Here is an 11,743-nt window from a genome sequence, read left to right as displayed (position 1 = left end):
CCCCCCCCAAATACTGTGAAGTGTTTCATGCCCTGTGGCACCAAGTTGCAGTGTTCTGCCATAGCAGCCTTTGCTCTGAGCTCTTGGGGCAGGGATTCTATGCTAACTATAGCCCAGAGCAGCAGTGCATTTATAAATGGCTTGGCATGTTGGCATCCATCTGTCCATTTAAGAGTGCCTTTGGCTTTTACTGGACTTGTCCAAACAGGGAGGACTGGTGTCATAGAGTAACTCCATGGGATGCAAAACCTCATGGGAGCTCCTTTTTTTTTTTTCCCCCCCACAAGCAGCTGTTGAGAATGGATGTCCTAACCAAATAGGACAGGAGAAGAAAAGCATTGATGTGAGCTACAGTAACAGATGAAATGACCTCATGTTCTGCTGTTGCCCTTTTTGTCAATGCATGGGGAGAATGCGAGTCTGCAGTGTGGAAGGCAACTGTATGCTAATACAAGCTCATACTGAGACTCCAGTTTTCTCAGTGCAGTAGTTGACCTCCATTTCTAAGGGAATCATTGCCTCTGGGTTGTACCACAAAGTGTCTGTCATTCCTTCTAAAGGCTCAGGGCTCAATATGGACTGTTTATGCCATGTTGTGGTGTATTTATCATAGGAGAAGTAGACCAGTAGTCTTAGATCCCACCCAGCAAGAAAAACTTGGTTGTGAGAGGGTCATGTTAGACCTGAAAGCAGACACAACTGTTCCTTTGAAAGTAACTAGCTATTTATCATAGGCTGTACCTTGCTCCATTAGGTTCTGCCCTTTCTATAAGACAGTGGGGATGCTTTCCAACATGATAGCATTCTATGACATGGCACGCCGTGCTGTAGAGACCACCGCCCAGAGTGACAATAAGATTACATGGTCCATCATCCGGGAGAATATGAATGAGATCCTCTACAGACTCACCTCCATGAAATTCAAGGTATACTTGTGGGAAGACGGGCAGGAAGGCACTTTCTCAGGGTCCCTATGACAACTGCAGGGCCTCTTTTAAAAAAAAAAAAAAAAAAAAAACCATTGTCATGGGATGCTTGCAGACCTCCTTAGAGAAGAAATTATTTCCCAGATGGATGCTTTTTTTGGGGGGTGGGGAGGCAGGGAAGAGTGAGAGGGACCGAGAGAATGGTCGTTCTTAGTCGAGCGGTCTTGTGTTAGCCATCTAAAGGTATCCAAGAATTAAGAGGAAGAATCTGTGTTTTTAAAAAAAGTAAAATAAATAAATAAAAACAAAATCAAGTAATCATCTAACAAATGACTGGCAAGCGCCATACAACACATGAAAGGAAAACAGCCATGAAAACTGAGGGAGGGAGGGGGATTTCAAGACTGGCACAAACTTTTTAAATGCTCCATATTCTACAATCTGACATGTGCCTTAAAGAGTGTGGGGAAATAGTTGGCACATAACAAGTCAGCCATCTAGGCACCTCTGTGTCATATAGCTAAGCCATTGCAGTGAGTATGCAGGGTTAAGAGCTGGACAAGGATTAAGAGTTGGATGAGGATCCACCAGTCCAGGTCATCATCACAGGCTGCCTATTAGTTAAGTTCCTGCAGTAGAGGCCCCATAGCTTGCTTGAGAGTAAAGCTACAAATTCTCTTTCTATCTGTGAACTGAAAGCAGTGAAGGGCCATTGTGGAGCCTCCAGATGGCCAGAGCATGTTCTTGAACGTGAGCACTTGCTACATTACATGAGACCAGCTTTGTTTAGAAATAGAGCTTTGTTTGAAGGTGCTGAAGTTGACTCCTGTACTTCCTTATTTAATTTTTTAATTCTTTTTTCATGCAGAATTCCTCTGTCAGCAAGCTGCTTATTAGCTTCTGGTTAGAGGGAAGGGAGGTGGTATTCAGTCATGGCAATCCTGCTGTTCCTCGCATGACAGATTACTGCTTCTGAGTCTTACTGCTGTCCTTTTTAAACCAGTGGTTCTCAACCTGTTTGCTACAGTGGGCCATACTTGCAGCTCTCACTGTGTTTGTGTGGGCTGCACCCACATGACTGACTTCCTCTGTATCAAACAAAAATTTGTTTTTTAAAACATTGGGCCCTACCCATGTGCTGATTGGGCTGTAGGTTGAGAACCCCTATCTTAAACTGATGGAAATGAATTCAAGTGGAAAAACAACCTGTCCAGTCTTCTGCATCCTGGCTGGGAAAACCTACTATTGTCAAAATGCTCTTCTAATTGGGTGGGGATAAGGGTGAGACAGGAGCTTGGTCACCTTTAGAGGCAACCACCAGGATTCAGTCTTGAAATTAAAGCTATAAATGCCTGCTGGGCAGTGAAGCAGATGCAAGTTCTCAGGTCAGGAAGGAGTTAGATCAGTGGTGTGGACTGCCAGCCTGGGTGAAGGCTTGATCTCTGTACTTTGTGTGTATTAAATTTCAGGACCCAGTCAAAGATGGTGAGGCAAAAATCAAGGCGGACTACGCTCAACTCTTCGAGGACATGCAGAATGCATTCCGCAGTCTGGAGGACTGAGTTCCGCCTCTGCAGTCCACTCCAGTTTGTTCTCTTTAGATTCCTCATCTTGGCTCCTCTGCTTCCCTACTCTGTAAAATCAATCCAAGAGTACCTGATAACCCTATGTTTTCCTGTTCATACTCAGTGGGTCTTTATAAAACATTCCTCTTAGTTTGTGTTTTGGCCTTGCTCTGCGTGTCTGAATTAGTGAGTGGAGTTGGTGTGAATGGCCTAGTAGAGAGTTAGAGAAACACTTCTAAGCTTGCAGGATAGGACATACTCATTTTTCCTTCTCCCAGTTATGTGTGCATTCTCTGTGGTCAGTACTCCTTGGGGAAGTAAGCCAGCTGAGTTGTACTGGTAGAAGAGGTGCAGATCTTTGTCCTGGGACATGCTATATTCTGAGGTAGTAGCTTGAAGGGCATTTGGGCCTAGCATTTTGCTAGGTGACTTCAAAGCAAGAAATGGGAAGTTTCCCACTTTCTCAAATGGAATTGATTATAATATTCCAATGATGAGTTGATGATATTAAAAATTGTGAATTCTTTAGTGCAATGTCCCTTCTGCAGCCTTTTACTGAGCTGTATTACAGCAGTTGTACTGAACTTCAGTAGATTTGGAGAACCCTGCAAGAAGGATTAGCTAAAAGGAACATGTGAAAGCAGCCAGTCTGTCTGCCAGCATGTGAGAACACTTATTTTCCTACCTGTTACATAAATAGGAGTGTTATACTCTGACAGTTAAAATTGAAGCCATAGATGCTTGACTATCAGCAGCAGGAACTTTTACCTTCTCTTACCACTCAACTACTTTAGTATGTGAAGCTTGTTACAGCTGCTTTGTATTATAGGACATCATGAGCCATGATGATCCTTTTTCTGTGTGGACCAAGAATCAGTCCTCCTGCAAGTGGTGCTCTGCTGCATGCCATAATATTTGTCTTCAGTGCAGCATTCAGGTCATCCTTATGACAAGAAAGCCACATGCTTCCAAACCTTTTTCCCCTTAGGATGCTGGTGTGATTTGGCTCATCTGTCCAGCCTCTTTGTAAAAGGAATGTTCAGTGCTATGCTTTCTCTTTGGAAGGTTGATAATTTAGAGAACACATCTAGTGAGAAGTTAGTGACCTTGTTCTTTGCATTTCACTCTGAACATGGTTTGCTCTAAAAACAACTACTGCTTCTATTCAATGACAGAGTGAGTGTTGAGGAATAGAAGCCTTTTCTCATTAAACCTTGGAGCCAATAGTTGCACCATTGCTGCAGAATGGAAGATCCTAAAGAATCTGACAACTTTCTTTTTTTTTTTAGCTTAATTATCATTGATGCTGCAGTTAAAATTTAAAAAAAACCCAACCTAATGCTACCCAGCACTGTAGTATTAGAGTTACTCCAGCTAATGTCTTCTGAGTAATCACCACTGAAGGTACTGGTGCAGAGACATCGTGAATAACAAATATTAATTTTGAAGTAAAATTTTCTCTCCAGCAAGCTGACAGCTTTAAAAGCAAAGATGCAAAAAGCTGTATGTGCACTGTGGACCAATCAATAATACTCCCAATTGGATGCTATCCCACTGTCTGAAATGGAGAACCTGGCTGATTCTTCAGTTAGCATTTGAAGATTCTTTTGATTTCTCAAAGCCAACATAAGTATTCCAGCTGATGCTTTGGTAGTGAATGATTAAGTTCAGTTCACTTAACTTTCAGTGTATGCTCCATGTTTTAGGATTGATCATATGAGTGAATAGTCACTGTACAAGCCTTTCTTTGAATTTTCATTGTTCATACTCATCACCACTACTTTTGTAGCACTTCATGCTCTCTGGATGTTCTTATTTCTTTAATAGAGGATGCTATAAACCTTACAACAAATATGTAAGATGATGCAGTTCTAATATTTATTGTGTTATGCCTGGCCCTTGAGTGTGACCAGTTAAACACTTTCTTATATTTTTGTTTTGTGTGTCTGTTTTCAGTGTTGAAATTCTGATGTTGCTGCAGTTTTCCGTCCTCCACATGAGGAGGAAAAGGGGATGAGCAAAATTCAAACCAATATCTATTTTTCTCTGTTTACTTCATTATGTATGTTGCTGGAAGTTGTGTAAAAATTGGTCAAGTCCAATGAAAATAAAAAATGGATTTAAACTATGCGGGTCTTTGTCCAGTTTTTCTGATGCAAAAGCAAGGAAGCCTGTAAGAAAATGGACAGTTTGCCTTGAACAAACTAAATTTTTACTGACTACTACAGCTCCTGTAGTCCTTGTTAGGCTTGTAGATTTCCCTTCAGAAAGGAAAGCATGTTGTACAGCATCAAAATAAGAATAGTTACTGGGGAAAAAAATTAACAGACCACTTACTCTAGCCGAACCTGCAACTGCAATAGGATAAGAAAAGCATGGTTTTGAGGAACACACTGCTAATATGATACACAACATTTCGTGTTAAAATTCCACACATGACAAGTGGGCAGTGTAAGAAGTCTAACACTTAAATAGTGGAAAGTGAAAAATAGAATTCCCACTAGAAGAGACTAGCACAATTTGTTAAACATCTGATCTAACAGTTGCACAAAGATGTTCCCAGCAGGAAAGACTACTCCTATCCTTTTGTGAGTGAAGATGAAATAGAGCCTACTTGGAGGAAATTCACTACTAGACCAAATCTACTTGTCCTGCTCCTCCTACCTTCTATGCTGCTAGCCAGGGGAAAGGATGAGGCACCAAGCCAGTTCAGATAGTTGAAGGAAAATTTAGCCTTCTTCCTCTACAAAGGAAGGAGAGAGAAGAAAAACAGCATGATACAGATTCTGAACTTCATAGTTTGTAGGGTCAGAAAGGACCTGAGCAGATCATCAAGTCTGACCCCCTGCATTGGCAGGAAAAAGTACTGGGGTCAAACAACCCCAGCAAGGTGTTTGTCTAGCCTTGTCTTAAAGACCCCCAGGGTAGGAGCCAGCACCACTGTGCTTAGAAGTTCAGAAAAGCAGACTTGGAATTGGCAGAGAGAATCCTATGGGAGGCAAGTCTGAAGGAAAAAGGCAATATTAAGGATACAAAATCAAGCCATCGTGATATGAAGCAAGGATAGGAAGTGGAGCAAGAGACCAGCCTGTCTATACAGCAAACTACTTTGAGTTGAAATTCAAAAGAATTGCAAGAAGTGGAAATATTCCTATATTACTATGAATAGGTTTAAAATACGCCTGTACAAAGCAGCAAGTATTTGCTTTGGATTCCACTGATGCAAAGGGACAGTACTTTGATTTGGAGATTTGAATCATCCCCATTCAATTCAGACTAATCTGATCCAAAGATTTGGCACCACTTTAGAGATTTGGCCATTGACTAAACAGGCAGCAGTCCTCACCACACTGGACACAGCTGCCTCCAGCTAGCAAGTCTCTTGTAGTGGGTGGAGGGGGGAGCAAAGGCACATAGGGGAGGGAGGAATTGGGACAAGAGCTGGGACAAACTGCCCAACCGATTGTGGGACTTGGGGAGGGGCATGGGGGATGCAGGTGCAGCAGCACTGGGAGCAGGGGAGGGGTGCAGAAAGCAGAGCACATGCAGCTCACTCCAGGGGGAAGAGGGCAAGCAGCAGCAGGACACAGCCTGCCACTTGCCCAGCCAGGTCAGGGGGGCACAGGATGCAAGCGCAGCAGAGCTGGGAGTGGGGGCTATGCCCTGCTGCAACCTGCCCCCTTCCACCCAGAGCAAGCCATGCCTGCATGGCACCCCTGCCCCACCCTGGCTGGGCAAGTGGCAGCAGGGCATAGAAGGTGCTAGGAGTAGGAGCTGCCACACCCGCATTGTTAGCAAATAAAAACCTAGGATTCCAGACTAGCCCAGGGATTGACACAACACCTCATTCAATGAGTGACAGAAAGGCTTTATTTACTACAAGTATTCAAAATCAAGTCAAGTGAGCCCAAACCAAATTAAAGTCCAGTAATTAGCTATAAGGTGATGATTTCTCACCAGACAGGTGCCGAAGCGGCGGTCTGTTTCTCTTCAACTTCTTCAGTAAGTTGGGTGCATCAGCAACCGGTGTCGGAGAGATTTCTCACTCTCGAAGTGTGCATGTGCTGTTTGCTGTTTTACTGCCTTTTTATACCCTTAGCTTAGCATACTCAAAGCATTCTTTAGTTATGTAAATCAAGAGAGAGAGTCCCAAGCAGTAACTGACAGAAAAATCCTGTTAATTAACCTGCTCATTACTGATGATCAGAAATTTCTAATTTGAATGAGTTAACCTCTTGTTACTGAAGAAGGTATCCAGTTTGGAACACGTCAAGAAACTGATTAGCAGCCAGGAAAACGTGTGTGTCTTTGGACTAAATCAGGAGGAGACATCTATCACATATGGAGAGTGTATTTTCCTGCATATAAACATGAGTTAGTTGTAAAAGAAACATTTACCATACTAATTAATCAAGGATACACATTTCACATGGTTACACACCAGACAACTAGGAGCCTGCCTGAAATCATCCTGTATGTAGCAAGATAAGATGGAAGAAATACATTTCTTCTTAGATAGCCTAGCCATGAACTCGCATCTTGTATTATGCAGTTAGCATCAGTATTCTGTATTTTAACTTTTATGAGTAGGCCTGAGCTTAGCACGAGTTCCAGAGTCATCAGCATCCTGCCACCCCCTGGCCCAGCTGGACAAGCAGCAGCAGCGCCTGCATCCCGCATCCCCCCGCCCTGGGTAGCTTGTACCAGCCCCACCCCCTCCAAGCCAAATCTCCTCCGAATCGAACTGGCTGCTGAAGCTTTGCACAGCCCTACTTTAAGAGTTGCATGAGAGAGAAAATCTGAAAGGCCAAAGTGCACACTGAAATACAGCTAGCAAGGAACATTTTTTTTGTTCATTTTTGCCTTCCACATCAGAACTAAAACAAAGGCCAGGAAAAGTATAGATCCTTTACTAAATGCAGAGAGTTTTAATAATGGATGATGCAGAGAAGGCTGAAATATCCTAATGTCTTTTTATGTGTCTTCACCAATAAGGAAAGCTACCAGATGACAAATGCATCTGGTAGCAAGATGTTGGGAGACTAGCACCCTAGAGTAGTGGAAGAATTGATGGTTGGAAACCACCTAAAAGCATCTAGCTTCTAAGTCAGCAAGACTAGATACAATGCAGAGTACTGAAAGAATTGCCTGAGGTAATTTCAGAGCCATTAGCTAGCTCCATAATCTTAGTTCTCAATGAGACATTTGAGGTCCTGGATGACTGGAAAAGGGCAAATATCATCCTATCTTTAAGATGGGGAAACAGAAAGAAGTGCAGATCAGTCAATCTTGACTCTCAATACCTGGAAAAACCATGGTGCAGGTGATCAAGGAATCTATTGCTAAGCACCAGGAGGAGAAGAACAAGGTGATCAGGAACAGACAACATGGATTCATCAAGAGGAAATCAGGTTGGTCAGGTATGATTTGTTTCTATAACTAGGTGACATGCTTTGTGGACTGAGGGAGAGCTGTGGATGGGATTATACCTTGGCTTTAGCAAGGCTTTTAGCATTTTCCCCATGACATTCTCATTTACTAAGCTAAGGATATGAAAGTAAAGTACTGTTAATAGGGGTGCACCAATAAAGATTTTTTGGACCAATACCAATGGCTGATTATTAACAAGCCATATTGGCTGATACCAATCAGATTGCTGATATGCAAACCCAGCACCTTGGAGAGCAGTATCTGGCTCTGGGAAGTCTGTTGCAGGGAAGGAGGGGGGGCAGGCAGATTGAGGCCCCTGCAGCAAAGGAGGAAATGGGGCTGGTGCAGGGGAAGGGCACAGGACAATGCTGCAAGTGGGCGCAGGGGCAGCTCCTGCTGAATGCTTGGGGGAGGCATGGGGGGCACATGTCCCCTGGATCCGTGCATGGGGCAAGGGCAGGTGCCAGCATTGGGGTGGAGGCCTACAAGGGACTACAGCCACCCCAAAATTTGTCAGCCCCCACTCCCAGTGCTGCCACCACCTGACCCAAGTGCAGCCCTGGCCTAGCCCTCCCAATGGGGAGAGTCTGGTGCTGACCCCCAGCCCACAACAGGCTGCCCTTGCCCCGCACGCAGATCCAAGGGACACATGTTCCCATGCCTCCCCTGGGCATACAGTGGGAGCTGCCCCCTCCCCATGCCCGTGCCTTTCAACACCTGTCTGGATCATCCCAGCCAATGACACACCCTTTGCTTCAGGAACCGAGTGGCCATCTTTTCTGTGAAACAAAGTAACATCTGGGATTGGATGATATCATTGTACTGTTTTTCTCTCTCTGAATATAGAAACTGCTAAGATAATACTTGTACTAATAAAGTTAGACTTTGATTTTAGGACACTTGAGTTGTCTGTATTCATATTTCATGTTCCATTTAAGAATCAACTATGCTTTAATGATCCCTAAGCATTATCTGCCAGCCAGTGGTGTGAACACTCCAGCTGAGAAGCGCCTGCCCCAGCACCACTCTCTCCCTCACCATAGGGGGCCTTGATCTGTCACCCCACACCCCTTCCCTCCCCCCACAACAGACTTACCAGCTGGACACTGTTCTCCAAGCTGCTGGGATAGGTGCGTGCATGCTGTGGCTGTGCAGATGTATGCGTTTAACAGAGCTGTGTGACGCTCTGGTCGCTGATTTGACTCAGCTGAGGTTCAGCCTGATTCGGTGGTCACATCTCCGAATCCAAATCGAATCAGGAGACCCTTTAATCTCTCTGAATCAAATTGGAACCCTCCAAATCAACTGAGAAGAGATACCGAGCAGAGTCCCCCAGGACTCTGTCCTCAGTCCATGACTACTAAATACTTTTATGAATGACTTGGAGGAAGGCACTGACTATACACTTAAGTTGGTAGATGACACCAACCTTGGTGGAGTTGCAGACTGTGGAGGGTGAAATTAGGATTCAGGATGACCTTGAGAAACAAGAGAAATTGTCCAAAATTTTCCAAATGAAATTCACTAAGAGCAAGTGTGAAGTCCCGCACTTAGGATAAACAATTGCATGCCCAAATATAGACTGGGGAATAACTGGTGAGACCACGGTACTGAAGAAAAGGACATGAGGGTTGCAGTGAGTAGATCATAGGCTGAATATGAACCAACAGCATGATCTTGTTGCATAAAAAAAAAAAGCCAACAACAAACTGGGTTGTATTAATAGAAACATCACCTTCAAGTCAAGGGAAGTGATTCTAGCTTTCTGTTCAGCACTGGCAAGTCCTCACCTGGAGTACTGCATCCAGTTTCAGGGACTGTGCTTCAAGACAGACATGGACAAATTAGAAAGAGTCCACCAGAAGAAAACAAAAATAAGAATCCTTGGAACATGGTTTACAAGGAGAGGTTGAAAGAATTGAGATTATTTAGTCTTGAGAACAGTAGAGCAGGAAACTTCATCTTGGTGGTTCTTTGCAGACTATGATATTAGGAAGGTCCCATGCTGGGACCATGGGCCATGCTGGTTGCAAGCCTGCTGGTGACTAATCAGTCCAATTGCAGAGAGGCATATCCTGCTACCATGGTTAAATGTGTATGGCTGATTGCTGCTAGATTGAGGGTGTATCTTTCCTCCTACTCCTCTTCTCCTTGACGTTGGCTCTGTGCTGACATTCAAAGAAGGCCGTTGCCTATTTGATTTGGAGCTGCTAGGCATCACGATCTGCAGCCTGTTTCCCACAGTTTGTGATCAATACCACAGGCAGAAAAGGACCTCTTCAGTGTCCTTGAAGTGCTTGCACGGGGTCTCTCTGTCACGTTTCCCCATCATCAGTCCCCTGCATAGCACAGCCTTTGGTAGGCGGCTGTCATCCATCCAGGCCATGTGGCCTGCCCACTGCAGCTGTCTGCAGGACAATTGCCTCAATATTGGTATTGGCTCTTAGTAGCACCTCTACGCTGGTGACAATCCAGCCAGTGGATCTTGAGAATGGTGCAGAGTCAGCAGTGATGGAAGTGCTCAAGGAAGTGTATATGGCAGCAGTATAAGACCCATGACTCAGCATCATACAGTATGGTAAAGATAACAGCTCTGTACTCTTTGACTTTGGTCTGTGCCCAGAGGCTGCAACTATTCCAGACCCACTTGTAGAGTCTGCCAAAGGCACTGCTAACTTTTGAAACACTGTTGTCTACCTCCTTGTCAATCATGGCATCATATGAGATGACACTCCTCAGGTAGGTAAACTGCTTGACAGCATTTAGCTCAGTTCCTTTGACAGTCATCTCTGGTGGCACATAAGCTTGATGTGGAGCTGGCTGATGAAGAACTTCAGTCCTCTTCAGACTGATGGTAAGTCCAAAGAGTTGTGCTACAGTAGCAAAGTAAATGATCACATGCTGCAGACAGTGTTGGGTGTGGGCCACCAGGGCACAATCATCTGCAAACGGAAGTTAATGGATGAGCTGTTGCCAGGTCTTTGTGTAAGCCTGCAGCCATCTAAGGTTGAAGAGGCTTCTGTCTGCCCGGAAGTGGATGTAAAACACCCACCTCATCTTTCCCAAGATTGCCTAGTGCTCGCTGCAGCATCATGGCAAAGAAAATGGTGAACAGTAGGGGTGAGTATACGGCCTTGCTTAACTACACTGGAGATCACGAAGGAACCCAAGAGTGTTGCTGTTGTATTTGACTTGTCCACACTGTCGTGGAGTTGCCTGATCATGGTGAGGAACTTAGGGCGGGCATCCAAGCATGCTGAAAATCTTCCAGAGGCCATTTTGGCTTATGGTGTCAAACACCTTAGAAAGGTCAATGGAAGTGATGTACAGCCCCTTGTTCTACTCCCAGCACTTTTCCTGTATTTGTCTGAGCACAAATACCTTTTCTATCATGCCTCTGTTTGCTCTGAAGCCATATTGGGTCTCCAGGACAACTTCTTCTGCTATGGCAGGCACCAGCCTGTTGAGGAGGATTCTAGCTAGAATCTTCCCGGCGATGGACAGAAGGGTGATCCCTCAGTAGCTGGAACAGTCTGACTTGTCACCTTTATTCTTGTACATGATGACAATTATAGCATCACTCAGACTTGTGGAATTTTGCCCTGCTCCCAGCAAACTATAAAGAGTTCATGGAGCTTGAAGTGTAGGGTGGGACCATCATATTTCAAGGCTTCAGATGGAATTCCATCAATTCCAGGGGCTTTGTTACTTTTTATCAGGTCGATAGTGATGAAGATTTCTTCCAGTGTAGGACATTCATTTAGTTCCTCCTTAACAGACTGTTGCTTTACTCAGTTGATGGCAGACTCATGTACTGTGTAT

The 11,743-nt window shown here is 44.4% G+C and overlaps 1 protein-coding gene across 3 annotated transcripts in view; it reads left to right on the top strand.

Annotated features, from left to right (window-relative positions):
- ATP6V1A (ATPase H+ transporting V1 subunit A) overlaps window positions 1–4,619 on the top strand; it is a 33,343-nt gene extending 28,724 nt beyond the window's left edge. For 2 of the 3 annotated variants that reach the window (XM_019548679.1, XM_019548680.1), the window contains exons 14-15: window positions 755–926; window positions 2,396–4,619. In XM_019548679.1, coding sequence (XP_019404224.1) covers window positions 755–926; window positions 2,396–2,488 — 265 coding nt within the window. In that variant the 3' untranslated portion in view covers window positions 2,489–4,619. The remainder of the gene's footprint in view (window positions 1–754; window positions 927–2,395) is intronic. The other variant, XM_019548678.1, reaches the window with a different exon arrangement.
- Window positions 4,620–11,743: the final 7,124 nt, after the last annotated feature.

This window comes from Crocodylus porosus, unplaced genomic scaffold, assembly GCF_001723895.1.
Source record: "Crocodylus porosus isolate Cpor-Errol unplaced genomic scaffold, CroPor_comp1, whole genome shotgun sequence".
NCBI lineage: Eukaryota > Metazoa > Chordata > Crocodylia > Crocodylidae > Crocodylus > Crocodylus porosus.
The sequence above is the reverse complement of the archived record's forward strand: the minus strand, read 5'-3'. Positions and strand labels throughout refer to the sequence as shown.